The sequence below is a fragment of the Archocentrus centrarchus genome, chromosome 14 (genome assembly GCF_007364275.1).
Source record: "Archocentrus centrarchus isolate MPI-CPG fArcCen1 chromosome 14, fArcCen1, whole genome shotgun sequence".
NCBI lineage: Eukaryota > Metazoa > Chordata > Actinopteri > Cichliformes > Cichlidae > Archocentrus > Archocentrus centrarchus.
This window is the reverse complement of record NC_044359.1, coordinates 18,636,063-18,662,608: the sequence shown is the minus strand read 5'-3', so window position 1 is coordinate 18,662,608 and position 26,546 is coordinate 18,636,063. Positions and strand designations below refer to the sequence as shown.

Below are 26,546 nucleotides of genomic sequence, written 5' to 3'. Positions count from 1 at the left end.
ACACTGCCACCCCATCTCCCTCATTCACTCCATCTCTGCAGATTAAGATATAGTAACAAAGGTGACACAAGACATCAATTCCCAAAAGGCTGTGTCATGTGCCCAGAGCACCCAACACACACACACACACACACACACACACACACACACACACACACACACACACACACACACACACACACACACACAGCTGCAAATGAATGGATGTGTGTATTGTTGCAAAGAGCTTCACATAGTCTTTTTTCTAAATTACGACGGGCAAAACCACTGCTCATATTCTCTGAGTAAATCATCAACAACAACAAAAAAAAAAAATTTAGCTGACAAACCAATGGGAATAGTTTTCCCTGTTGTTTCATTAAGCAGCCTTGTAACCTGAAAACGCACAGCTGACAGCTGATCTCATGCAGTGTACAGTATGACACGTCAGACTGTGTCTAGAGCGCAGCATAAAGACTACAATAAGGAGCGGTTTAAATATTCACCATCAGACAGCTTGTGTCCTCGATAGGATGGAACATAAAGTTCTACCTCCAGGTTGTAAGCATGACTCACTCGTTCTCACACTGTACAATCACTGGGCTTTCCCATGCTTCTGTGATTACCAGCCAGCAGAAAGCCTGACAGCAGTGGACACGAGTTGCTACCACTAAAAGAAAAGTGTGTGTGAGGGGGTTGACTGCTTTCTTATTAACAGCCACAATAATGCACACTTACTGGAAGTCTGGAGAAAATGCAAAGTGTTCTGTGTGTGCAGATTGCTGGGGCTGCAACACGAACAGGCAGTGGATGAGATGGAGAAGAGGGGGGGTGCAGGGTAAAATAGGGCTGGGGTAAAGCGCGCACAGATAGATGAGGAGAGATGAGCGGAGAGGAGTAAATAGATGGAGATACGGAGAGATACGTACTGCTGTAAAGGGTGTCGATCCAGGAGAGCCGGGGCAGGCCGCGAGCACTGAGGGGCTCCATCCTCTTTTTCTCTCCCTGTCTCAGTCGCTCTCCCTCTTTCTTATGGCTTCAGTTCTTTTCTGTCACTGATTTTTTGCGCTGCCTCGCTTCTTTTCTCTTATCCTTGAAAAACCGCCTTCATCTCGCAGGGAAAAGCAAGAAAAACCATTTGGGGAAAAAATGTCAAAAAGGCACCCCGGGGTCCAACAGGCTGACAAGCAAGGGAGCTGAGGAAGGAGCGAAAGACTGAAAGGTGTGTGTCTGTGTGTGTGAGCGCGCGCGAGAGAAAACAACAGGCTGGAGATGGACACTGCCGACCGTTGCTAGGGGAAGGGAGAAGCACTCATTCTCTCTCTCTCTGTCTCTGGCTTGCTCTCTCACTCCCACCCACCACTCCTCACTCTCTCTCTCTCTCTCTCGATTCTGCGTGAATGCCTCATCAGCCTCGCTCTCTCTCTCTGTCTCTCAGTGTCTTTGAGTAGAAGCAGGAATTCAGAAGCAGTGCCTAATGACTGAACCAGAGAGGTTTGTGTCAAATGTGAACCAACTGAAATTCTGTTTCTCTTTCTGCGATTTTTTTCTATACACATTAAACCACTAAATGAATGCCAGTAATCCAGAGTTACTTCCACCATCTCCTTCCCTCCTTATGTATTAGGTTAGCAGCTTTTATTTTCTTGCATGTCCTGGCTTGTATTATTTCACGTTGTTTATTTCACCAAGTAAATGTTACTGAAGTTTTAAGAGAATTCTACCCAAGAAGGGCAGCATAAGAACAATGCTATAGCTTTAACTGCCAAGATCAAACTACTCCTTCTTCCTGTAAGCCTAAATATTACCCTATTTTATAACTGCTTAGATTGAAGCTTTTCAAAAAATATATAGTAAGTATATACAGGCAAAGAGGACCCACCCTTCAGAGAAAAAAAAAAAAAAAACTGGGTTACCCTCTCTGTTAAAAGTTTAATGTCGAGTTCAGTGTGTGTGTTTATGTTTTGTTAATAAAGCAATGTCAAAGATAAGGACTTGATGGGTTTTTGAGTCACACCAGTCATAGCTGCACTACACGGTGAGTTCAAGATCACAGATGCTTGGCTGACACACACAATGACACACTTTGTGTGAAACGGAGTCAGTCATTTAGTTCAGAGAGAGAAAAAGAGAGCAAGTGATGGGTTCACATGTCATGGTTTTAAGCTAGTTCTGTTCCCATGGCAACGAAGAACATGAAAGAGATGCTCACATGTGCGTGCGTGTGTGTGTGTGTGTGTGTGTGTGTGTGCGCGCGCTGTGGAAAGGTGCCTGAATACTGATGCCCTGTATTAGATGATATGATACAGAATGTATGGTAAATGGAAGAACCATGGAGCCCGTCTTCCATGGGCATCACCAAGAACGACAGCTGAATAGTGAGTTTCATTTACAATAAATAATTGGAGCTGGATTTTTGAGGGCAGGACTGAAACAGATTTATAGAGATTAAATAGTTCCAAGTTATTTTGAGAAATTAAAATCATGGGTCCACTGTTTATTCACTCTCTCTCATGTATCACACTAGTTAGGAGCTCAAGGTGAAACACCACTTAACTTCACTCTACCACCTGCTCCTGTGCTTTGTGACAGTGACACCAAATTATACTTTACTGCATTACAATCAATAAAATCTTGCCATTTTTCATGATATTGGTTGGGCTCTAACGCAGAAACTGGTGACCATACAACAGAAAACGACAAATGAACATTTTTTTCATAATACAATTAAAAATTTCATAGTGTGCTTTATTGATTTTGAAATGAGCTTGTTTAGCACATTAGCTCTCCTGTTGCTTCCTGTTCCCAGAAAAAGACCTGGCAGCACTGCCACACAGCACCATTCCTTTTCATCACGCCCAACTCTCACTGTGTTTATTAACGCGTGTGCTACATAGGAGGGCAATCATCAGACACAAGCATCATGCCAGCGGCAGCAAAGCCTGATATGAAATGCTCCCCTCAAACCTCAGGCCTCCTCCCCCTTTCATCCTCCTCTAACCAGCATGGGGGGAAGGAAAGATGGGAGGGTTGAGAGCCAGAAAAACTTCAATTAGGACACAAAGGCTGACAGGAGGAACCCCACAACCACTCCCCCTCTTCCCCCAACCTTTGCAGGCAGAGCACCTGGCCCCGAGCACTGCTCTTTGTTTGGCTACAGAGCATGTACGTGCCAGCTGGAGGAAATGTACACGAGTTAAATGACAGGGCATCCCATGAGCTCCACCAGGTTGTGCGTGTACGTGTGTGTCAAGGCATTTAATATATGCCTGCATGTGTTAATGTACGCCAGGGTTATTAATGAATATAAATGTGTCATTGTGATGGTGGGAAAGCACACAGACATGACAAAACCACACAAACTCAAAACACACACACAAAAAATACATATGGGGTTGTGTAAAGGGAAAGCCAAGCAGGCGGAGAAGAACACAGGCCTGGTGAGCGGCACTTCATCAAATATAGATTGATCTACTGTACAGCCTTACACCTCCTTTGTCTTAAATCTGGGCCAACACACACACACACACACAAACACATGTACACTCACTCAGATGATTTAGGGTTCTGAAAGCAAAGCTGCCCACCTCCTCTTTCTAAACACCTCATCATTTAAGGGGAATAGCCAAACAAAGAGAGCACACATGCCATGCTCAAACACACACTCTGTGTACACCAAGCTGCATGTACTGGAGTCCTTCTGGACCTTTACAAAGCTACATTTATCAAACATGAATAAAACAGTCAAGTTGTGTAGTAAAAACCCATTACTAACTATCTCTGCCCTTCCCAAACACACAGCTGACACAGTTGGTTCAGGTGCTGTAGAGAGTAGCTTAAGTATGTGTGTGATTGCACTCTGTCTCTCATAACACAAAACAAAGCTCAACACATCAACAATGGGCTGTTCTCTATAAAGGTTAACTTTCAACAGCAGTCTTCCACTCTGTGTGTCTGCGTCTGTGTGTGTGTGTGTGTGTGTAGGACAAGATATAGACTTCAGGCTATCATATTTGTTCAGTGTATCAAAAGAGATCATGGATTGTGTTGGATCGACACTATGAGTCAGATAGCGTTACCAACAATATCTACTCAGAGCACCCCCTTAATTGGACACTTTATTTAAAGAATCACATGGCTGTGTGTTACACAAAGGGCACACATCAGTAGCCAGCAGAGCAAGAAATGTAGACTACAACACAAAAAGCTGGGGAAATTTTTTTTTTTTTTTTTAAATATATCGACCTTTGCTTTTGATCAGGCACGCCATCCCACTGTGAGCAAATGTGAACAAAGGACATCACTGGATCTTTGTACTGTGTGATACTCACAGGCATATTTGGGCCCTGAAAAGAATAATCAATAGACATGTTCGTGGGATTCACTGACATAGTTTTTCTATAGGAAATCTGACTGCGAGCTGTTTAATAATAAGCCACCTTGATAAGTCATCGTTTAGCAGCTTGAAGTGAAAATAAGCTTTATGGACAGCCATCATAAAACACCAGAGAAAGTGGGTAAAAAGCAAAAATGACTGTTTACAACGCTAAAGTCACAGTATATCCTTTGAGTATAAAACTACAAAATTAAACCTCTAAAATCAGTCCCAAAAGACCATTAACAGCTGTGTTATAATCATTGTGACTTTCAAATATGACATACATCTCTTCCCATGGAGCAATGGATTTTCACAGCAAGGCTATAACCAGCAAGAAACTCATATTTCCAAGCTTCAATAAAAAGACAGTGGGATGATCCATTTATTTATATACCAATGAGTGACTGGTAGTGTTGTAGTCAAGACCACCTAACCCGAGACCGAGACAAGACCAAGACCAGAGGGTATCGAGACCGAGACAAGACCAAGACTTTTAGGGTCCGAGACCAGTCGAGACCAAGACCGAGGGGGGGCGAGACCGAGACAAGACCAAGACCAGTGCCTGACACTACATGACACAATAAAATGTGAAACATGATCAAAATCACTTCTCAAATTGATCTGAAAGATCCGCATTCCCATAAAATTACCCTGATATTAAAAACTCACAGCTCAAATAAATATAACCATCTTTATTTAATACTCCTGGGTGACTTCCATCATTTATCACAGAATGTAAAACAATTATTCATAGTTCATCACAATAGTCTTAACTTTTCTCTGCCTTTCATAAACTATGCATAAAGTTGTGTTGTTTTTAAACCAACAACCTTTGTAAAAATGGGTGCTTTTTCAAAACCACATAGCTAAATGTGTAAAACTGAAAAAATGGCAAACACTCATCAACAGTAAGAACTAAAGCCTTTAATCTTATACAGATTAAAGCTGCAGGATGTAACTTTTATAAAAAATCTGGTTTTTACATATTTGTTAAAACTGTCACCATGTCAGACAGTATGAGACCGATAATCTGCGAAAAAAATGGAGCTCCTCCACCTCCTCCCTGAACCGCTCCCAGTCAAAAACAACCAGTCAGAGCCAGGAGGAGGGTCTTAGTACTGTCAATCACTCCTGGTGTATGCTGCTCAGTGTAGTTGTGTGCGACACTTCAAGATTTGGTATCGATCCTATGCCAAGTAAACACAGGGCCATTATCACCGATACTGATACCAATACTTTTTAATAATTATGAAGAATTTCCATGAAGTTTAACTGGTTTGAGATTTTTTTCCTTTGGATCATTAATTAGTTAAAACCCAGAATAGAATTGGGCAAAGTTTATATGTAAGTAGAAAATACTTTATCAAAATAAAAGTTATTGTTCTGAAACAATAGAACAAAACAATTTTCCCCATACATTGATGTCTGGATTTTTTTTTTCATAAATTAAGTGTACAAAATCATCACTCAAGAACAAATGCAAACTTTTTTCCAGGTAGATTTTTCAGAAAGTATAATAAAAAAATTTTATAAAAAATCTCCCTTCATTCACTAATTTTCTACAAATTTACATTTAAATTTGATTTAAATGTTTCATAGCAAAATCCTTTTTTTTCCCCAAATAAAATATGTTATGCATCACATGACAGTATAACAAAACACTGTGGGGAGGGGAGGAGCAAAGTGCTCTGTGCTGTGACAGGAGCGACACTTAGACAGTCAGCTCGCATCTTTGATGAAACCGCAGCGCTGCATACAGGAGAGAAACTGAAGCCAAAGTATCGATCTCATCACACTGATATTGATCAATACCAATACAACGTTGGCATCCATATTATCGATATTAGGATCAATCTGCCCACCACTAGCTCAATGTACTAATGGCGGAGAAACAACTTACTTACTTCTCTGCTGTTACCATTGGTGGTGGCCATGGTAACTTCCGGGTTCTAGCAAGAAATATTCCTCACCCCAGCACTAATGCTAATGCTAATTAGTAAGTTAATACTAACCACCAAATGCCGCTCCCACTTGTTAATTGAGTGATGGGGCCTAAGACATAACCAGAAAGCAGTAATCAGTTTTTTTGAGGTGCATGTCAGGTTTGCTTCAGAGAGGATTTTCAGTTATACACAAAGGATCAATGCAGAACTCTAAATCAGGCCTTATTAGATCGATAGAATGATCATTTTTGCATATAATCCAGAAAAGTTACATTTATACATCAAGCATTTAATGTGTCCCAGAGTGCCGTTTCCTTCCACTGTGTTTGCAGAAATCACATAAAAAAATATACAACAAAAACATAATCCAGATTCCTCAGCTGCTAATAGCATTTCCTACATTTGAATATCAGCCACCATATCTCCAATCTCATTGTACATCCTGTATAATGACAATAAAGGCATTCTATTCTATTCTATTCTATATTGTGAGCATAAACTATCACGTTTTTAATGCAACAATAGGAAGTGACATCATCTTGCTGGGAACTGTAGTATTTTATTCTTGAAGGCCTCTCATAGCTCTACTGGTGCTGAAAACTAATGTTTGACTATGGCTTTCTGAATACAAGTAGGGCTGCAACTATCAATTATTTTAGTAAACAAGTATTCAATTGATTACTCCGTCAATTAATCAAGTAATTGGATAAGAAATAATTTTTCATTTTAACAATTCATCAGCATATTTTAACTTCCGTACTGCAGATGTTTCTCTGTGTGAAACAAACAGGGTGGATGGAGCAGCTACAAAGTTCTCTGTTCTTGATGTTGCTGATCAGGTGGTTGATAAAAACATTTTGACGGATCCCCTCTGTACTGAAGGTGGTGGAGGGGGCACCGAACGATTGCTAATGCTAATGGCAGCCCCCCTTTCCCCAGTACACTGTGGTTATAGATCAGTTCTGGTGGCTACAGCTGACGTAAAGAAAAAAATAACAGCTGACATCCTCTGCACAACACGCGCACATTCAAACATGCGCACTCACAGCACAGAGAAGTGGGGGCGTGAAAAAACATCGCAGCGATCCACTCGCGTTAAAGGCTCGTTTTTGTTTTTTTGGAAATGCTCCGCTTACACAGAGACACCTGAGCTGCAGAGCTGATACGAAACATCAAAGCAACAAATTTGTGTCGAGGATTTTTAATAATCGAATTGCGTTATTCCAAGAATCGTTGCAGCCCTAAAACTTGCATTAAATTTTTAGTTTGTGTATCAAAATACATGAAGGTTGGTATTTACCTTTCATGCTGGGATTTTTTTGTTGAATCGGAAGCCTGAAATTTTCCTTTGATCTTCATTTTCCCTCTTACTTCTCTTCGTGTTCATGCCGGTTGTTATTTCGATTTATGCAGCACACGCGTGACCATAGTGAGATCAAACGTACACACTGTGAATGAAACTGTCCGTGCTCTGTGGTAGATTGCAAACTGCGGTGAAATGATACAGGCGTAAGCAGCGATAATAGCAGCGACCTAGCCGGGGCGGAGTCTGTGAGGTGCTCCTTTGAGAGGCAGAGGAGCGCAATCTTTGTTGGATTTGAATTAGTACGTTTTGCATCCAATAAAAGCAAAGATGTTAACAAATAAATTGGACAGTATTCTGGCAATTTAGGGATATTTCCACAGCTGTGGTCTTGACTGGTCTTGAAATAAAATCCCGAGTCCGCAAGGTCCGAGTCCATGACAAGACCGAGACCAAATGCGGTCGAGTCCATGACAAGACCGAGACCATCAAAAAGCGGTCTCGAGACCGGTCTCGAGACCAAGACCGATCTCGAGTACTACAACACTAGTGACTGGTGGAAAAACCCAGAAACTCTATTCTAAAAAAAAATGTTTCCTGCTCTTTACTTGAAATCTCAATAAAGATTTCCTGTCACGAAGGAGGCAGTTACTGTGGTCAAACTGTGGTGTATTAGTGTGAACGTGCGTAATTAGGCAATCCCGCATCCCACCAGCCAATCAAAGTGCCATCCACCACTCTCCCACCCCTCCATCCTCCCTGTTCTACCCAGATACCACTGCCCCACCTCACTCCACCAACCCCACCCGCATTCACCCCTTTTTTTTTTTACTCTTCGACCCCAACCACAGGCCTGGGGGTGGGTGGGGTGACTGAGTGGGTCGCTCAGGAGCGGTGGCAGTGTCTGTGTGTGTTGTGCCACTCTCTCCCTCCCGGGCTTGTCACTGGAACGTGAACTGGTTTATGAAAATAAATTAAAACTAGAAAGGAAAAAAAAGGAGAAAAAAAAGGATCTGAACCTTTTACCATTCTGATCCTTCAGCAACCCCCCACACCCACACTTCAAAATGTTTTCCAGCACTGTTGGTTTATGTGCATACGTGAGTGGGGCTACACACACAGGAAGCAGACAGCTGTGTTTCCAAATGAGTGAATTCAAACAAGCCTAATGAAGCAATGGAGTGAAACACAACTCACTCACAAACATGCCAAAAAAATTGACAAAGGGAATGAATGAAATAGGTTGTCGTCACAATGGAAATATTCACTGAATTAGAGCGGACTTTTCTTTCAAAATACAGAGAATTTCTGGGTGGAAACAGCGATGAAATATGAACAAAAGTGTCTGTTTAACTATTCACCTCCAGGAATTTAGTATTTGATTAACATAAGAAAATCGATGCCAATCAGTTTGGTACACTGCAACTCCACTACAGTCTTCTCTACCGTAAGGAAGCACAAACACACTCCTTGGAGACTGATGATATTTTCACTAGCTGTGTGTTTTTCCCACACGTCCCTTTGTTTTGAGGGCTGGGGGAGATGGCAGCAGGGATGAAGAGTGACTATGCATTATTAAAAAGCCCAGAGTGCATCGCTGATGAATGTCTGCCTGTTAAATGAGAACGCCCGAAATCATCAAGGATGTTGTTTTATTGTGTGTTACTGTCCTCTGGTTACTTTATTTTTAAGAGAAATTAAGTGGCGGGAAAAACCCTTGGCATTTTTTTTTAAGTCATTTGTTTCTCAGCCGTTTGTCATAATCATTGGTTTTTTTCTCCTGCCAGCAGTTCAAGGTTCTTATGTTTTGAAATACACTCAGAGTCATTCATCCAACACTTACTTCTTTGACTCCCCCATTCCTGCTCCCTCTCTGCTCGATGAATGTGTGTTATTACAGTAACACCAACTCTCACCAGCCTTCTATTATATTCACAAAGCCACTGCCTACATACACAGCATGTGCTCTGGCAGGCAAGATCCACTGTCACCTCATTTGCCCTAGATCTCCCCCTTAGCCATCCAATTAAACGGAATGACAATGTCTACCAAATCGCTGTGACATATTTGTGTGTATGTGTGTGTGTGTGTGTGTGTGTGTGTGTGTGTGTAAGCTGTGTTAACGCAGCTTTTCATTTATGATAAGATTGAGCTTCTTTAAATACAATCTTTGGCATGTTTGTGTCAAGGAGACACGCAAAGGAAGGGACAAAGAGATGTGTGTGTGCGAGGGCAACGCTGCTTATCTGGTGTCTGTCCAATCACAGCTTGATTGAGTTGATTTCCACATTGACCTCAATAGATCAAAGTGAATTCAGCTGGCACAGGATGAATACACACTCCCTCTGTCTAACCCTCTCTCTCTCTCTCTCTCTCACATACACACACACGCAGACTATAAAAACGCATCATGTGGATTGATGCGGTTTGCACAACATTAGCGGTTACTTCCTGCACATACAAGCTTCATTTTTTTCTTCATTGTACAAATACACACATACACAAGGAGCTTATTTTATGTGGCAGCGTGAAACCAATACCCAGCAAGGTGACAGCACACCACCATACAATAACACAATTTGCCACCATCGGGTTAGGTGTAACAGAGACTAAAGCACTAGAGTCTGCTGCACTCTAGTGTTTATTGTCGGTCTACACAAGCTAAGTGACCCAAAAAAAATACCTCTGATGTGCACAGTGGACAGAAATAATATATAACAAGAAGGGAAATTGCTGGGGATGGATATTAGGCAAGTATTTGCTATTACATTCAGTGCCAGACAAACAAGTGAGTCTGAGCGGCATTAAGGAGTGTAAAGGGAGCATCTTTAGCAGCTGAAATTTGAGCACAAACCCACTTAAAATCCCGTTACTCTGAACTTCTGCTCACAACAGTATCTTAAGATGGCACTGCAGCAATTTAGTGCTGCCCATGAAACTAGAAGACTCACAGGAGACACATCAACAGAAGAACAGACAAAATGAAAACAGGAGAGACTGAAATATCGGTCGTCCGTATCAGTCAAGTTCCTAAAATGCTGGATCCTACATTTTCGTCTTTGATGGCGAAAGACCCGGCTGCACACAGGCTGCCACGTCCAAAGTTTCTTCAGCAGTGAAAAGAACATCAGCTGAGGATGTTGGTCTTTTCTGTGTTGTTTTTATGCAAACATCTGCAATGCACATGTGAAGAGTCCACTTGTGGCTTAGGATGTGGCAGGACTGCAAACTGGACCCTTTTTAAAATCTCAAATTGTAAACTTGCTGTAAAACACTGCGTAAACCCTTTAAGAGTCAACTGACAGAGAAAAAAAAATACACAAAGATGACAAACTTCTTCATTTTGACAAGCGTGAGCCTGACTACAACACAACATAAACACTGGAAAATGTGCAACAGCAAGGTTAGCACAGGTCTACCATCCTGTCTGCATCCACACACTCCTGGCTTTTCTTTAAAAAAAATAAATAAATAAAAATTAAGATTAACTCAATAAAATCCAAGATGCCAGAAAACCCGATGCTGTTAAAGATGTCCACATGAGGGTGCTGTAACCATCTAGTCCACGGCCACTGGACCACCTCCAGCTGGTGGGAAATCTCTCTAGGGTGATGTCTCATCCAGCGTGCGGGCCCGTTTAGCTTTTTACCTTTCAGGAACTTTTTGTGGAACCAGGGTAATTAAGGAAAGATGAACCAGCATTCTCTGAAGGTATGAGGGGTTATCAGTATTTTTCTGGCAAAGAAACATTCAAAAATAAAGGAGGAAATTCAAAGTATTAGAGTATTTCAGCTGCTCCATAAAGCAGCATAAACACAGCTACTGATACTGTGCAGCAGAGCTGAGTGTGCTTGATGCTTGAGCTGCAGAGAGATTGGTTATCCAGTTTGTACTCCCACGGAGTCAGGTTAAGTGTATCATCAGCCTAGAGTACACCACAGACACACACACACACACACACACACACAATAGGAAACCAAAAAGAACATGAAAGCTACTTTTTAGAGCAGCAGCGGCTCTCTCCATTCATCCTGATCAGTCTGTTTTTAGCTTATTGGTAAATGTATGGGCAGAGAACCAGAGAGCCCTACCACACAACTTTGAAGTTCTCCTTGAATTAAAGAATAAAAACGTTTATTGTTAGCTGAATACACAATGACATTACGGTTTGTAGCATTAATGAGGACCTATTAAGCTCTTTATTTTGTGTCTCATATATTACTGTGGCAATGTTGGAGCATTTTAAACATGGCCATCAAGTTTTATATAATGAGGTCAACACATATACAAGTAACACCTGTGAGCCAAAAGCTGGGCTCTGTTTCTGGTAGTTTTTGCTACTATTTGAATTTTAATAATGCCAGTGTTCTAGCCAGCAGTTGACGGCCCAGCTGCACCGGGCTGACGTTCTCTCGCGCCGGCCCGGGAGCTTTACCGGCTCCTTTTCAGAACTGCAGTGTTATTTCACCGCTATTTACAATGCATTGTGCGTGCAGCCATTTTGGTTCACAAAGCGCCTGTGCAATCTCGCAATTCCCCCACTCACGCGTCACTACACAAAAACTGTAGTCAGTGAAAGTTACTCAGTTATCACTGCTTTAAATTCAATCCTGGGAGCAAACAGCACTGTCTTGCAGTCTCAGTTTTATTGCCAAGATCTTGCAGCTAAATGAGCAATTATGACAGTGCACCAACAGTGTCTGGTTTTTCAAGGTTGACCAAATAGTCTGGACACAGCAGAAGCAGTGAACCTCCTCCAAGTATAATGCCAGACCAACATTTTTAACCACTGACCCGCAGGTTCCGAGTATCTCATGTTTCCAGCTGGGATTTTACACAGTGACACTTTATATACCCACAGCAGGCACTTTTGTGACCTGAAACACAAATCCTCTTCCCTTTCTCTACCAAGAACTTTGATCCTGAGGTAAGAAAGCATTCCCATCCTTACAAACGTTGTGAAAGTTCAGAATAAGTTGGCTTCAAAATGCAAAGAGTTGCACCTGCAAAAGCGTCCATCTGTTTCCATCTCCGCTCGGAAAAAAGAGGAACTGAAAGCGATGACTTTGGAAAACAATGTCCTTGAGAAACTGCAAGCTGAGAATGTGAGTATAGGTGTTTTAACACCGTTACACTTCAGTGAATGCCAGTGTTTATATTCATTTTTGGTGCACAGCTGAAAACAAGAAAAGAAGCCCCGTGCGGTCACAGGAGGAAACAAGTGGCATAGGCTGCAAGTGGTTGGGGGATGGGAGGTGGGGTCACGAGAACATGTCGTGACAGGTGAGGCTAAAAGCCTCCGTATTATGGAGGCTCATGAAAATATACATTTTCAGGTTTAAGCAAGGCTGCCATCTGACACAGTAACAATCACCATGGGGACTTCACACACCAGCAGGTTGAATGGAGCAGTGTTTTTTTTTTTTTTTTTGCAGTTCTTACTGTCAGCCTACATATGAGAAATTTTTAAGTGGTTAATGAAAATACTCCTTCTTACTCCCAATATTCTTATAACAAGTAAGCATGGGACTAAACTGTGATTTGCCCTCTTTCAAAATAAAAGAGGGCAAATCACATGTGTCACCATATATATCGCTATACGCGTACCAGTCCATTTACCATTTACCAGTCCATTTGTTTGTGAAACTAACCTTTTTAAACATGTGGTTATCAGTTGTCTCAAGCTGAAAAAGGAACTTTTTTTTTTCAGATTTTGTTCTCCCTTGTAACCAAAGTTCGAGTCTGCCGACGTCTTCTGCGTTTAGTTTCTGTCCGCAACATGTGACTGTGAAAACTTTACCCTCGCCCCCGTGAAAAAAGTGGCATTTACAAGATGGGAAAACAGCCATATGCAAAATGTTTCTGCATAACAGAATCAAATCATTTAGGTTTCCTCCTTCTGCTGGATTAAAACTTCACCACTTCACAGTACGGCCCATTCATTCCTAATGAAGTGCACAAATTATGTCAAGACTGAAACACGAGTAAAATCTGTCAATTACTGCAGTGTCTGTGTGAACTTAATCAAACATTTAAATAAATGAATAATTACATCAATAAATGAAAGGTCAATTATAAAAGCACCCAAACTGGCTTTCAGTCTAACATAACAGAGCGTCGCAGCCTGTGTAACAATGAAATTAAGTTTCATGAATAAATAATATTGAAATCACAATTTATTAATATCGCTATTCTTGTTTTCTTATTTAAGCACCTATATTTCATAATTCCCATTATTTGAGCTTTTCAATGTAACCCTTTACAAGAAATCTTTAACAGCATCAAGTCAAAAATCTCCAAAGGCTCTAATTATGAAATGAAACGTCATAAAGTGACACCAGTTATATAAAGTCTTTGACATCATGAAATGATCTGTAACGTTTAGCTTTTATTCAGCGCAAAAGGAAAGTGCAATAAATTTCACAGCAATTATTTCTTTTGATTTTGGCTCTCTTGTAGACTTTCATTTCTATCCAACCACTATTCACATCACATAATGTCATTTATTATTATTATTTATTTGTAGGAACTGAAAGCAGCAGTCGCAACAGATTGCACAACATGCAACACCATTCAGAGAAGTGAACATCAAGTACCAGGCTATATACACCAGTTGACAGTGTTTTAGAAGCATGCATGACTCTATGGGTCCATATGCACTGTGCACACTCACATTCCCTGGTCTCACCACATGCACACACCACACTGGGGTCTCCATGGCAGCCATATCTGTCAGCCAATCATAAGTGGGCTGCCTCTGAGCGCCTCTGATATTAAATTTAGTTTCTGCCCCCCCCAATGTTAACGATAAAGAGTCGAGCCATTTGTACGTCTGCATACAAAAGCCGCACCTATATTAAGTCAGATGATGAAACACAAATGACATTTACATTTTCCACCACTAAAACAGAGCTTAGACTCTGTTATACAAGTTCTGTTAACATCAAAGAGACAAACTGCTAAACGAATCTGATCAGAGCCCTACAAAGTGAGAACTACTGAGAGAAACAGACACTGGAAAGCGTACAAAAAGAATAGACTAATTATAACCCCTCTGTTCCACATTCTGATAGCCTGGTAGATCATATGTGCTTGTTTCTCATTTTGGGTTGATTCACTAATGAAAAACTGCAATATACAAGTTATTTTCAAGCACAATTAGCCTATACTCTCTGAGTTCAACTCTTCAGTTGGGAGGATTGTTTGTTCTTATTTACCATATGTGAAAGTTAATGAAAAATGTTCAGCTTTTGGACACTTGTTGGAAAGAAAAACAAGCAAACCATGTTTAAATATCAAATTATTCTACTTCTGAGCTGCTTCCCTACTACATTCTAGTACACACAAATGCTTTGCTCATTGTTGGCTATATGAATCAGTTAACTGACAGGAAAACCACAACTCTCAGGCTCTACTAGATCTTGCAGGTGCTCATCTTGATTTAAAGTGAGAGAAATTCGAGAATTGAATTTCCTCTTCCTGTCCAGATATTCCCCTGTGTAAAAATCCTGCTGTGAGCAATAACCTGAAGGAAACTCAGTGAGTGAGATAGGATCTTTGTTTGCCTCGGCCTTTGTTTACAAGATGGGTGGAATGGGGGCAAAAGAGGGTGAGAGTAATACAGCTCAGCCCTATCCCACGGGAGATTGAAACAAACCACTTTTATTAGTGAATTGAGACCATGTTTTTTCCTAGATTACACAACCTCAAGACATGCGTAGCCTCTTCCTCCTCGTCTTAATGAGGGAATCTTTCTGACACAGTTGTGTCCCTATAACAAACCCCTGAGAGGTCCACACCTTTGCTTGTTTTAGACAAACAAACAGGTCCAGAGAGCGCTGTGCAAGTGTCCCACAAACAGTAAGCTAATGGAAAATTAGGTAACATCAACAAAGACTGGGCCCAGGAGTCATCATTAGAATCACACACGTAATGAAGCCACTAACATTTAATTACTAATTTAATATGTTCTTCATATTTTTTCCAACCCAATCTAATGAACCCAAAATCATCTTCATGCATCTTAAACGTCTTTCACTTCTCGCAGTTAGCGGCAGTCAGCAGGAGGATGTTGCATCACAGGGCTTTAGTTCACACAGTTCTTTGAATCAGGTGGCAGCAGCTGAACTGTGTGTCATTTGAACTCAGGCACATAATGAGGACAATTCTGCTACAGTGAAAAAAAACACAACACAAGAGTAAAGATGTTACACATATAGGTCCCAAATTTGGCTTATATACATGACAGTGCAAATATGGAGGTGTCTTTTCTGCAGCATAACAAGAACTTCAAACAACATGCAAAACTATCGACAACCACAAGAAAAGAAGAGTTCTGCATCGGAGGGTGCAGCCCTCACAGACGGCATTTAATGAAGCCACCAGCAACCCTGATATGAACATGAGGGTTTCAGTCTGGTAATAAACTGAAGCTACTGAGACAGCCTAAATCAACTAAAGAACAAGCTGTACAAGAAGCCTGGAACAAACATACTTTTGTGTGCTATTACTTATTTGATACGCATATTTAATTCCCATTTAATGAGCAGATCAACAAAAACATTAAGAGCATCATCAAAGGCATCCTCACTAGTGCCTAAAACGTGCTTACAGTATTATATTTGTAGCAAGCTTTTATAAAGCAGTACCTGACCTTGATTTTGCATGCATGTGCTCGTGCACATGCTGTGCTAGATATATATATATATATATATATATATATATATATATATATATATATATATATATATATATATATATATATATAAATAAAAAGAAGCACCGGGCAGCATTCAGCTTTTTTTTATTTGCAATGCAATGTCATGACCGTGCATTTCACACCTCTGCTGTAGCACTAAGGTCAAGGCTTTCACAAACACACATATTTTCAGGCCCCGCATCCATCTCACAAGCAGGCGATGATGCTGCAAAACCCACACCTCCTCCACCATCACAGATACATCCTGCCTGCTTCCCTGCACTACCACGACGCAGTCATCACCAAGGTAACGCAGGAACAAGTCAAGCCATAAATAGGATTTTAGTTTTGAGGACTCAGACATGGATACTTTGAGTGTGTTTACTTTAAAGAGATTTTAGATTTGATGGATGTAAAAAAAAAACAAACAAAAAAAAAATGACCCACAAATCCCTATATGGGTAGATCATGGAGCAGGAAACACTGCAGTTATTTATATTTAGATCTAATATGGTTTTCCTTATGTCATATACATACTGTTACAATGCTGGATGGATATAATAATGGCCAAATAATGAGGTCACTGTGTGTATTCGTGAGCCAAAAGCTTAGACTTGCTTCAGACTAGGGCTGCAACTATCGATTTATTATTTTAGTAACTGAGTATTTTATTGATTATTCCATTGATTAATCGAGTAATCGGATAAGAAATTGTTTTGTCTTATTAACAGTTCAACTGCATATTTTAACTTACATAGAATTACTGCAGATTTTTCGCTGTGTTTATGTTGAAAAACTGGGTCTGTGAGCACAGCAGCTCCACTCACATGCCGTTCAAACATTTTGTTTGCAAGAGACAGCCAATTAGAAGAGAAAGGAGAGGAGAGTGGGCAAACTGATAGGCAGCACCAAGCCTCATCGTAGAATAACTACGGATTATTTTGGACCGGGAATCATGTAAAACTAGGCACATGAATTGAGCAGAATTATTACCTTTTAAACATATTAGGAAGCATTGTACATTTGAGTCCTTGTTTAGATACAATAGAATCAATTACCTAAATAAATATCAGTCATTTTTGTGGTATTTTATTCCATAGTTCCACCTTTGTAAATCAGAACTACAGCAAATTTAAATGATGTTGCCTATACAGCATTTAGTTTCAGTGCACATGTATCAGTACTTTACATTTTTTTAAAAAAGAAAAAAATGCCTCATCAATAATAGTGTACACTGCTCAAAAAAGGGGAAAGGAACACTTTGAATACACGTCAGATCTCAGATCTCAGTGAGGGAAGAAAAAAAAACCTGTGCTGGATATTTATACTGATATGGACTGGGTAATGTGTTAGGAATGAAAAGATGCCAGAGGGCTGAATTCAAAACCCCAAAAATCAAAGTGAACAAATGATGCAGCAGGCTAGTCCATTCTGCTGAAATTTCACTGCAGCAACTGAAAATGGAGCCTAGTTGTTTGCATGGCCCCCACATACTTGTATGCGTGCCTGACAACATCAGGGTATGCTCCTAATGAGGTGATCATCTCCTACCAGGAGCTCAGTGTTAGTGTCCCTCACTGAGCTCCTGAACAGGCTGAGGTGACACCTGTTGGTGTCAGATGGATGGAAACATAATGTCCCAGAGGTGTTCTATTGGATTTAGGTCAGGTGATCATGGGGGCCAGTCAATGGTATCAATTCCTTCATCCTCCAGGAAATGCCTGCATGTTCTCACCACATGAGGCTGGATATTGTTATGCAGCAGGAGGAACCCAGCACCCACTGCACCAGTGTAGGGTCGCAAATTTTACACCTAATGGCGGTCTGGGTGCCGTTGCCTAGCCTGTTGCAGTCTGTGTCTCCCTCCATGGATATGCCTCCCCAGATCATCAATGACCCACCACCAAACTGGTCACGCTGAACAATGTTACAGGAAGTGTAGCATTCTCCACAGCTTCTCCAGACCCTTTCACGTCTGTCACATGTGCTCGGGGTGAGCTTGTTCTCATCTGTGAAAAGCAAAGGGTACCAGCGGTGGACTTGCCAATTCTGGTATTCTATGGAAAATGCCAGTCAGGCACCACGGTGCCGGGCAGTGATCACAGGGCCCTCTAGAAGACATCAGTCCCTCCTGTTGTTGTGGAGGTGCCATCATGGAGGACTTGGACTACCTGTGCAACTTCTGTAGGGTACAGGTATGGCCTCATGCTACCAGTAGTGACACTGACCCAGGCCAAATGCAAAACTGGTGACAAAACCATCAGAAAAAGATGAGGAGGGAAAAAAATGTCAGTGGCCTCCACCTGTAAGACCATTCCTGTTTTGGGGGTTGTCTCATTGTTGCCCCTCTAGTTAATTTCATTAACACCAAAGCAGCTGAAACTGATGAACAACCCCCTCTGCTACTTAACCGACCAGATCAATATCCCAGAAGTAAATGACTCGATGCTATGCTCTGACTAGAAAGTGTTCATTTAATTTTTTTTTTTGCCTGTACCTTAAAGACACCACAGGGGTAGCATCTCTCTCAGCTCTGCTGCCCAGGAAAAAAGTATGATAAGCCAGGATGTCAGGAGATATTTACACTCATTTTTTTCCTCAGGACTGCATACCACAGTGTCAAAACTCTCACTCTGCATTAAGACAGTGCACTAACTTGAGCTGTCAAACTGTCTTAAACATACAAGGAGAGCACCCACAGTATATGCTGTAGCTTCAGAAGCTGAAAACTCTAATTTACAGGTGCAAGAGAAGCTTCACAAGCTTCCAGCTAAACCACTGAAAATGGAAACAACACAACAGGCTCATAGTTCCCATGCTGCACATACTACTTGGAGCATGTCTGGACAAGTCCTGCTTATCTGAGGTAAGAAGAAGCCATCTCATAGGAAAAGTAGTAATGTAGGTGCCGTATTCAACAGTTATTTTTAACAGAATGACAAAAACATGCTTGTTCCCCGGGTTTCTTTAACTAGTTACTGATCAAACAGGTGATATTTCTTTTAAAAATAAGCATTTTCTTTATCATCATTACGTTGTTTAGCAATTAGACATGAAAAGCCACATTAGCGGCATGACATGGCAAGCCTGTCTGTGGTGATCCTGTCTGTTCATTACATCACAGCAGTTAACCGTCACAAAGAGGCCTGCTATAAGAAACCTGCCAGATTTTTGGAGAAACTTAAGTCCAAATCTTGAGAGCAAATTTTGCAAATAGTCTAAGGTCAGTGGTGATTTCATTTTGAATTTTCAAGCACCTGAAAAACAATGAAAGTATTTCTTTACCAGGTGCTTTCTAAGACTTCCTAAAAAGCACAATGCTCTCATCCCACCTCTTTTTTTTAATCTGTTTCCTTTTCCCTGAGAATCTCTGAGAAATTGCACCCATAGATAAATGTGGTTTATTTAAACACTATCACTATGATCTAATAGTATTACTAGTGAAACCTTTTTTGTGGGAAAGGTAAGCACACCCATAGCTTCAGCGCCTAGTATTGCCTCATTTACCAGGAACAACTTTAGTTAGTGTTTCATCTCTGTCATCAGCTTGCTGTAATGGGTCTCTTACATGGAAGATTCCTTTAGTTAAAGGTCGTTGTTAGAGTATCTCAGAGTTTCCTGGTTTCAAATACCCCCACAGCATTTCAATGAAATTCACTGCTTCCGCCTCCTATGCAGGTCAGTTTTGCGCAATCTCAGTTTATGAGTGTACCCTCATGCAGTTTGACAGCAACAGGCTGAATTTGCACTTGGACTGCCATCTGAAACCTACTTGGAGATTATTATTTTCCTTAATTTTAAAAGCTTACTCCATCTGATAATTACATTTATGTCACACGGACACATCCTGGCTGATACGGAAAGTACAGCACTCGTGTTGAAGGGCACTTAAAGTGGACATGAAACACTAGGTGTATAAAGATTAATTTACACCACGGAGCCCTGCTCTAAAAAATAGTCATAGATTTAAACAGTTAGTGATGATTGCATCTTTACATCTACTTTGCCAGCTGATTGCACCACTCAGGTCTGTATACCCGACCTGACCAAGAAAAATCCAACAGTGTCTGACTTCAGCTTGTTGCTTTGGTGAATCACCGGTGCACCTGACTCAGACTCTCCTCCACACAGTCCTCATTTATAAAGTGCTTTACCAACCCAAACATTACGGCCAATAGACGGATTGGCCACTCGCTGAGAGTGAAAGTGGACCGTATATCCTTGGTTTTGAACATAAACTCACTGATGCAGTTAGACTTTTTTTTAGTTAGTGGTTCTGTCACTAGTTAGCTAACATAAACTAATGTAAGTCTGTTTACATTCATTTCTATTTACACTTATCCAGCTTCACAATCAAATTTACAAATTTAAATCTATGACAGTTTTTTTGGAGCACGGCTCCATGGCGTAAATTAGCCGTTATACATGTGTTTCATTTCCACTTTAAAACCTTGGCATGATGACACCACACCCATCAACAGCAAAGAAAACACCAGACAAAACCTCAATATTGCTTGAAGTTTACTTTATTACTACCTCTCATGATGTTATTATTGATGTGTTGGTTTCAAACATGCGCGGGCACCTTTTTTTTTTTTTTTGCATTTTTGGCCACAGCATCTTTTATTGACAGTAGAGAGAGACAGGAAATGGTGGAAAGATACAGGGGAAGACACGCGGACAAATTGGCGACGGGATGAGAGGCGAACCCGCGCCGCCCGCACCGCAACGCGGCATATGTTTGTGGTTGCCGGCTTCACCACTAAGCCACCCAGAGGCCCCGTGCGCGGGGACTCTTAAACAATTTTCCCCACTAATTTCACTTTCCAAAGTCACTATTTTATGACATCTTTGGCTGAGCTTGCCAAAGGGGATAAAATTAATTAGATAAACCAACTTGCAGTGAAAATGACACCTTGGGGGGGGGGGGGGGGGGGGGGGGGTGGTGGCAGACACCAGAGAAAGCTAATTAGAGAGTTAATAAACTGACATTACTGAAATTGGATAAGAGATACACACAGACCACATAATCCAGTGAATAAATACATAATTTGTGCTTTTCTGCCTTTTAAGACAATTTTTTTTCCTCCTTAAAAACTGCAAGACAGTATCATCATATATAGTCTTGCATTGTATCGAGTACTGCAGTATTACTGTATTGTGATAATGTTATTGTGACAGCATCACATACTCCCGTCCTACCCTTTCTATTTTCCAAGCTACTGGATGCTTAATAAAGAAATGTGCTATAGGTAAGATAAAGAGGAAGCAGCCCTCTCAGGGGGACCCTTATGGCAATGTGACTTGATAATTATGAGCTCAACAAGCAAGTCATTCAGCTTTACTGCGAGATATAAAAACATGTTTCACTATGGACATCAAAGTGGTTATAGACTAAAAATAAACAATCTCTTTTTCCGTTAATATGCCTGCACTCAGTACAGATATTTCTGAATTATGATGCTTTAAATAGCTGAGAGAGCCAAAAACTGGAATTTGTCCATCACTTCCAATAGCAGTATTTCTAACAGTAGTATACTGCATGCTGGCATGTGTAGACTGGACTAGGCTGTTTAAAACTGAATGCCTATGATGACTATTTGGAATCCAAAGATTCACACTGATTTTTTTTTTTCTCTAATTAAAAAACAACAGTTCTTATTGAAAAAGTGTTGCAATAAGAGTGGAGTTCCTTTCAGGTCTCAGACCAACGGTGCCGTGAATCAGAGGTGAATCAGGAACAACATGGAGAGACCAGAGCAGTGGACTAACACTCACATGACCTGATGGTTGACCTCTTCCCGGGAAATGCACACTACACAAAGGCATCGGCGTGAGCAAGACCCCTGGCATGAGCCAATGGCTTGTGCATATGTGCGAGTGGGAGTAAGGGAGGATTTCATCCCATAATGCTCAGTGGCCAGGAGGGCAGAAAACTGCTGCTACTTAGATTGAAAAAAGGTGACCTTAAACCCAAAAGGACAAAGCCCCCCCCTGCATATCCTCCCAGAGGTCCACACACCCTCCTCATTGTTTTAGCTACAATTAAAGTCTTTCCACTGATTATCCCAGTTGTCAAAGCAAAACATCAATATCCTGTTGGATAACAAAGATGGGATAGATTAAGAGGCTTACAGTAAGTGCTCTTCCTCACTGACCCGCAGGTTTATGGGAAAATACATCCCCTGACCTGTTACAATGGAAAAGCAAACAGCATGTCATGGTGGAAAGCCCAGCAGGTGTTTTGTGCCATAAGACGGGCCAGTTTTCCAGATCCCTGCACATCAGCCTAATCGGTCAATATCCACCAAATCAGTGAGCAGAGCTCTAACAATGAAACTACGAGCTAACAATTAGTGCCAGGCCAGCCATAATCCTTTCCAGTTTAAAAGAACAGACTAAGGAACTGGGATGTGTCACAGAGGTTTTGTCTGCTCAAAAAGCCTTCCTCAATCTAGTCTCATGTTTAAGTTACTCATTCACTCCTGACTCATGTCAAGCAGACAATCTTTGCCGGTATTGCCACACTTCTTTTTAGAAGGCCTTAAAGCAACGCCACAGCAGGACATGACTCTAGTTTCCTTGATTAGCATTTATATTATTAGTTTAACTCAGGAGCCTCTCTTTCCAAGTAAATTATTTATTACAGTACCAGCCCGACAGTTTACAAGGGAATTTCTGACCAGTGTGAGCACTTCTGATGAAGAGATGCCTTAAAGAAAACGTGCATTGTCACTTTTTGCCAAGAGTTAGCTGAGTGGTCCGATAGCATGTGCTGTAAATATGGAACTAGATACAAAGGATGTTCGTCTATCCCAGCACACAGACTGGAAACGTGGGGAGACCAGGCACTACCACATCTACCTGCTACCACCTTTAAAGTTCAATAATTAGCACCTTTCACACCTCAGAAAGAAAGCGTCGAGGTCGAGCATTCACTAGAACTCTTTCTTTGTGAAAATATGCTTGCATAGTCCCTTTTGTTTTTTAATTCATATGTTGTCTCTACTCTCTATGACTTCACATTTCATACAGTTTTTCTGTTTGGAGATTTTAGAAACCACTGCCCGGTCCTTACTGGAAATTATACTTTACACAGGAAGACACCAGCAACAACGTGCCAACCAGAGACCACAAATGTCAATAGGACTTGTAGCAATGCCTGTCGGTGACATACAGGAGCACAGTGTCAAGTTAAACATCTCAACTTTGAGGTGGGACATAAAAGTGACTGCAGTGAAGGGCACTCCTGACTGTCCTACTACAAGCCTAAAGCTGGTCAATGAGCTTTCTATAAATTCAGTTATATCCCTTGCTAGATAAAGATAAACTTTGTACACATTTACCCAGGAAGATCAGCAAACCTGTGCATTACAGCAGTGAACTTTAAAACATGCGTTGCCACCTCATTGCTGGTTTCCAGGTTACTTGTGCAACGTGTGATGTTTCACCTACCGTGGAATCCTGAACTCACTGCTTCAAAGAGAACGTCCATGACATCAGAACAGGACCACTGACTGACAGGCCCCACAAGCTCAATATGACTCACATTTTAAAGCATAAACTAATGTGTTCAGTGCATTAGGCTGTATCTATATTTTTCACAAACTAAACTGCAGCTCCTTTGAGCCTGATGTACCACGACAGACTTCTTACAGATCGCTGATCTAAAAAGGAAACATTTATTCTCTAAATGTGAATACAGAAAATGTAGAGTACCTCACACAAGAGAGATGGTGTTGTTTAACTGGTATATGCAATAAGTTCTCACCTTAGATACTGCAGCCAAAGGACAAATACAGGCTACTTTGCCTACTTTGAGGTAACCCACTAATCTACATGGTTAAAAAGCCAATGGTATGCTTGAGCAGGGCTTTGCAAAGGAAATCCAGTCTTCATCTTTACAGCTACTGCTTACCCTTTGTGTGGCTCATGCCTTTAAAGGGTTGTGCTGCAGCAGATCTGCGATAACAGGTGGTAGTTCCCTTAACCTGAGCTACTGAGCTGTAAATATTAGGCAGCAACCACAGAAAAATATATTTACAACAGAACATGTGTAACATTTCAGCTACCTGCGGCAGAGAAATAGGTGTTTGTATTATGTATTTGTCCAGGACAGTACCAAAACTATTCTAAAACAGCACCTGGTGATTAGGTTGATACACAGCAAACGGAACCAGATACAGTTTGTCTCAGTGGGTGTATCTGAAACGATAACTTAGCTTGTGTTTTGAACAAATAAGGATAATCGTTAAGCAAGCTACATTCATGTAAATATACAAAGATATTTTGCATTAATATCACTGACTTGATCTCATTACATTTGCATCTGCTGAGATTTCTTTTTTTTTATGGCAGAAGGAAGAAAGAGCTGAATTGTATAACACTGTTGATCAATTGCAAATGACTGACTACTGGAGAACAAAATTAATTGCTGTACTCACACTGGTTAATAAAAAAGCGTTCTGCAAATAAAAACATGCCGCATTTAATCCAGTTTGGAGAAAACTGCTACATGTAGAGATTATTTAGCTGCCTTATGTCGTTCCTTCCCTGATGTCAGGGCCCTTGGCATCTTTAAAATGCCTCACTCCAGGTCACATCTGGCTTTTACACTGTAAACCCAGACTTTAAATAGCTTAAATGTCATTGATCTTCCAAACAGACCATTTCATGTAATCTCATTTTGTTAGCCGATTTAGTAAAATTACATTTATATTTTTTATTTCGTATTTACAGACATTCTTAGCGCCAGTAATGTTGACATTACCTGCAGAAGAGGAGTCATCATGGTCGGAGCTCAGGTACCCATCACTCCTCCTCTCAGGGGTGCTGCACCCGGAGCCTCGGGAGGGTCTGCGGTGAATGTGGGGGAAGGACGGTGACAGTCTGCCATCGTCGGAGTCAAACTCCCTGCTGTGACGGAAAGGCCGCCGGTTGTCCCGGTAAGCGCTGTAAGTCTTCTGACCGTGACCGCCCGCAGTCTTTGGTGCCAACAAGTTATTCCTGACGAAATTTTCATTCAGCTCCAGATCCTCAAATTCCCGGTCGCTGCCCTCCTCGTTGTCATTCGCTCGAGTGACTATGGCAGGGGCCGTGTCCCCTCTATAAAAGCCGGGCTTCTGTGGCGGGACAGGGATGGGGACTGGTTTGCCCATCTTGCCGCTGAACCTGCCTCGCTCCCGGCCGAAGGAGCTGGTGAGCCCCGCCGTGTTACTAACTGCAGCGTGGAGTTTCACGCCTCCTGAATCCAACACCTTCATCCTCCCCTCATCGCGTTCAGTGTCCCGCCGCAAAGGTTTCCTGATATTTTCCGTCTTGGAAAAGGAAGACATGTCAGCGTTAAAGTTTTCATCTTTCCCTTCAAACCTTTCCGGGTCTTTTCTCTTCTGTCGAGCCACGGTGGTCTCCAGGTAGATCACCTTGAATTTCTCCTCCGCCAGAGCCTTCTGGAGCCTCTTCAGGTTGGCTTTGCATAGCTCCAGCTCGGACTCTATGTCCTCTACAGAGTTCAAGTCCATTTGAGGCACTTCTCCGTCGGGAAATTCTTTCCTCCAGTGTTTTGCGAATTCCTCCTGCTCCCACATACTGATGGTTCACGCAGGGCTTTCCGCCAGTCGCAGTCTCGTCATGCAAGTCAGAAAAATACTGAAGCTAACTGTTGTCCTCACCGACGATTATGGGCCACACTGTCGCATATATCCACGTTCCCTTCTCACTTGTTTTACGAAAATGAAAAGAAAAAAAAAACAGATATTAACTTGAGCACTTTGTGACCATCTTGCACCTCCTACACACAACTGGCGTACGGCGCGCTGTTTTACGTGTGATGCAGACAAGTTTGCCAATGCGCTGAAAAGTTTCGAGACTTCCTGTATCCATATGCTGCCTTCACGTGTCGCTGGGAAAATTGAAGTAGCTGCTGTTTCATCACAACAGGATCAAACCAATGCAGCGGATTCTTAAGTCGATGTATGTGGTATGGTATGGTAGCAAAATGTGTTTGAAAAGAAGTACGAAACAACATCCATCCATCCATTTTCTTCTGCTTATCCTTTTCATGGTGGTGGAAAGAAGCTCCCATAGCAGAGACATAAATATTTATAGGTATGTCTATGGGCATTTTGCAAACCCGACAGCATATGAATGCAACAACCCCTGAAGCTTGTAAGTGTTAATGTGTTCACCGCTGCTCTGAAAACACGCATTCTTGGTGGTGCACATTTTAAACTGATCGCTTATCAG

The 26,546-nt window shown here is 41.5% G+C and overlaps 1 protein-coding gene across 1 annotated transcript in view; it reads right to left on the bottom strand.

The window, feature by feature from the left end:
* The window catches only part of abr (ABR activator of RhoGEF and GTPase), a 131,990-nt gene extending 105,899 nt beyond the window's left edge, over positions 1-26,091 (bottom strand). Inside the window, 1 exon segment of the mRNA XM_030745870.1 lies at positions 25,072-26,091. Within this exon segment, the coding sequence (XP_030601730.1) occupies positions 25,072-25,888 (817 nt within the window). The 5' untranslated portion in view covers positions 25,889-26,091.
* Positions 26,092-26,546: the final 455 nt, after the last annotated feature.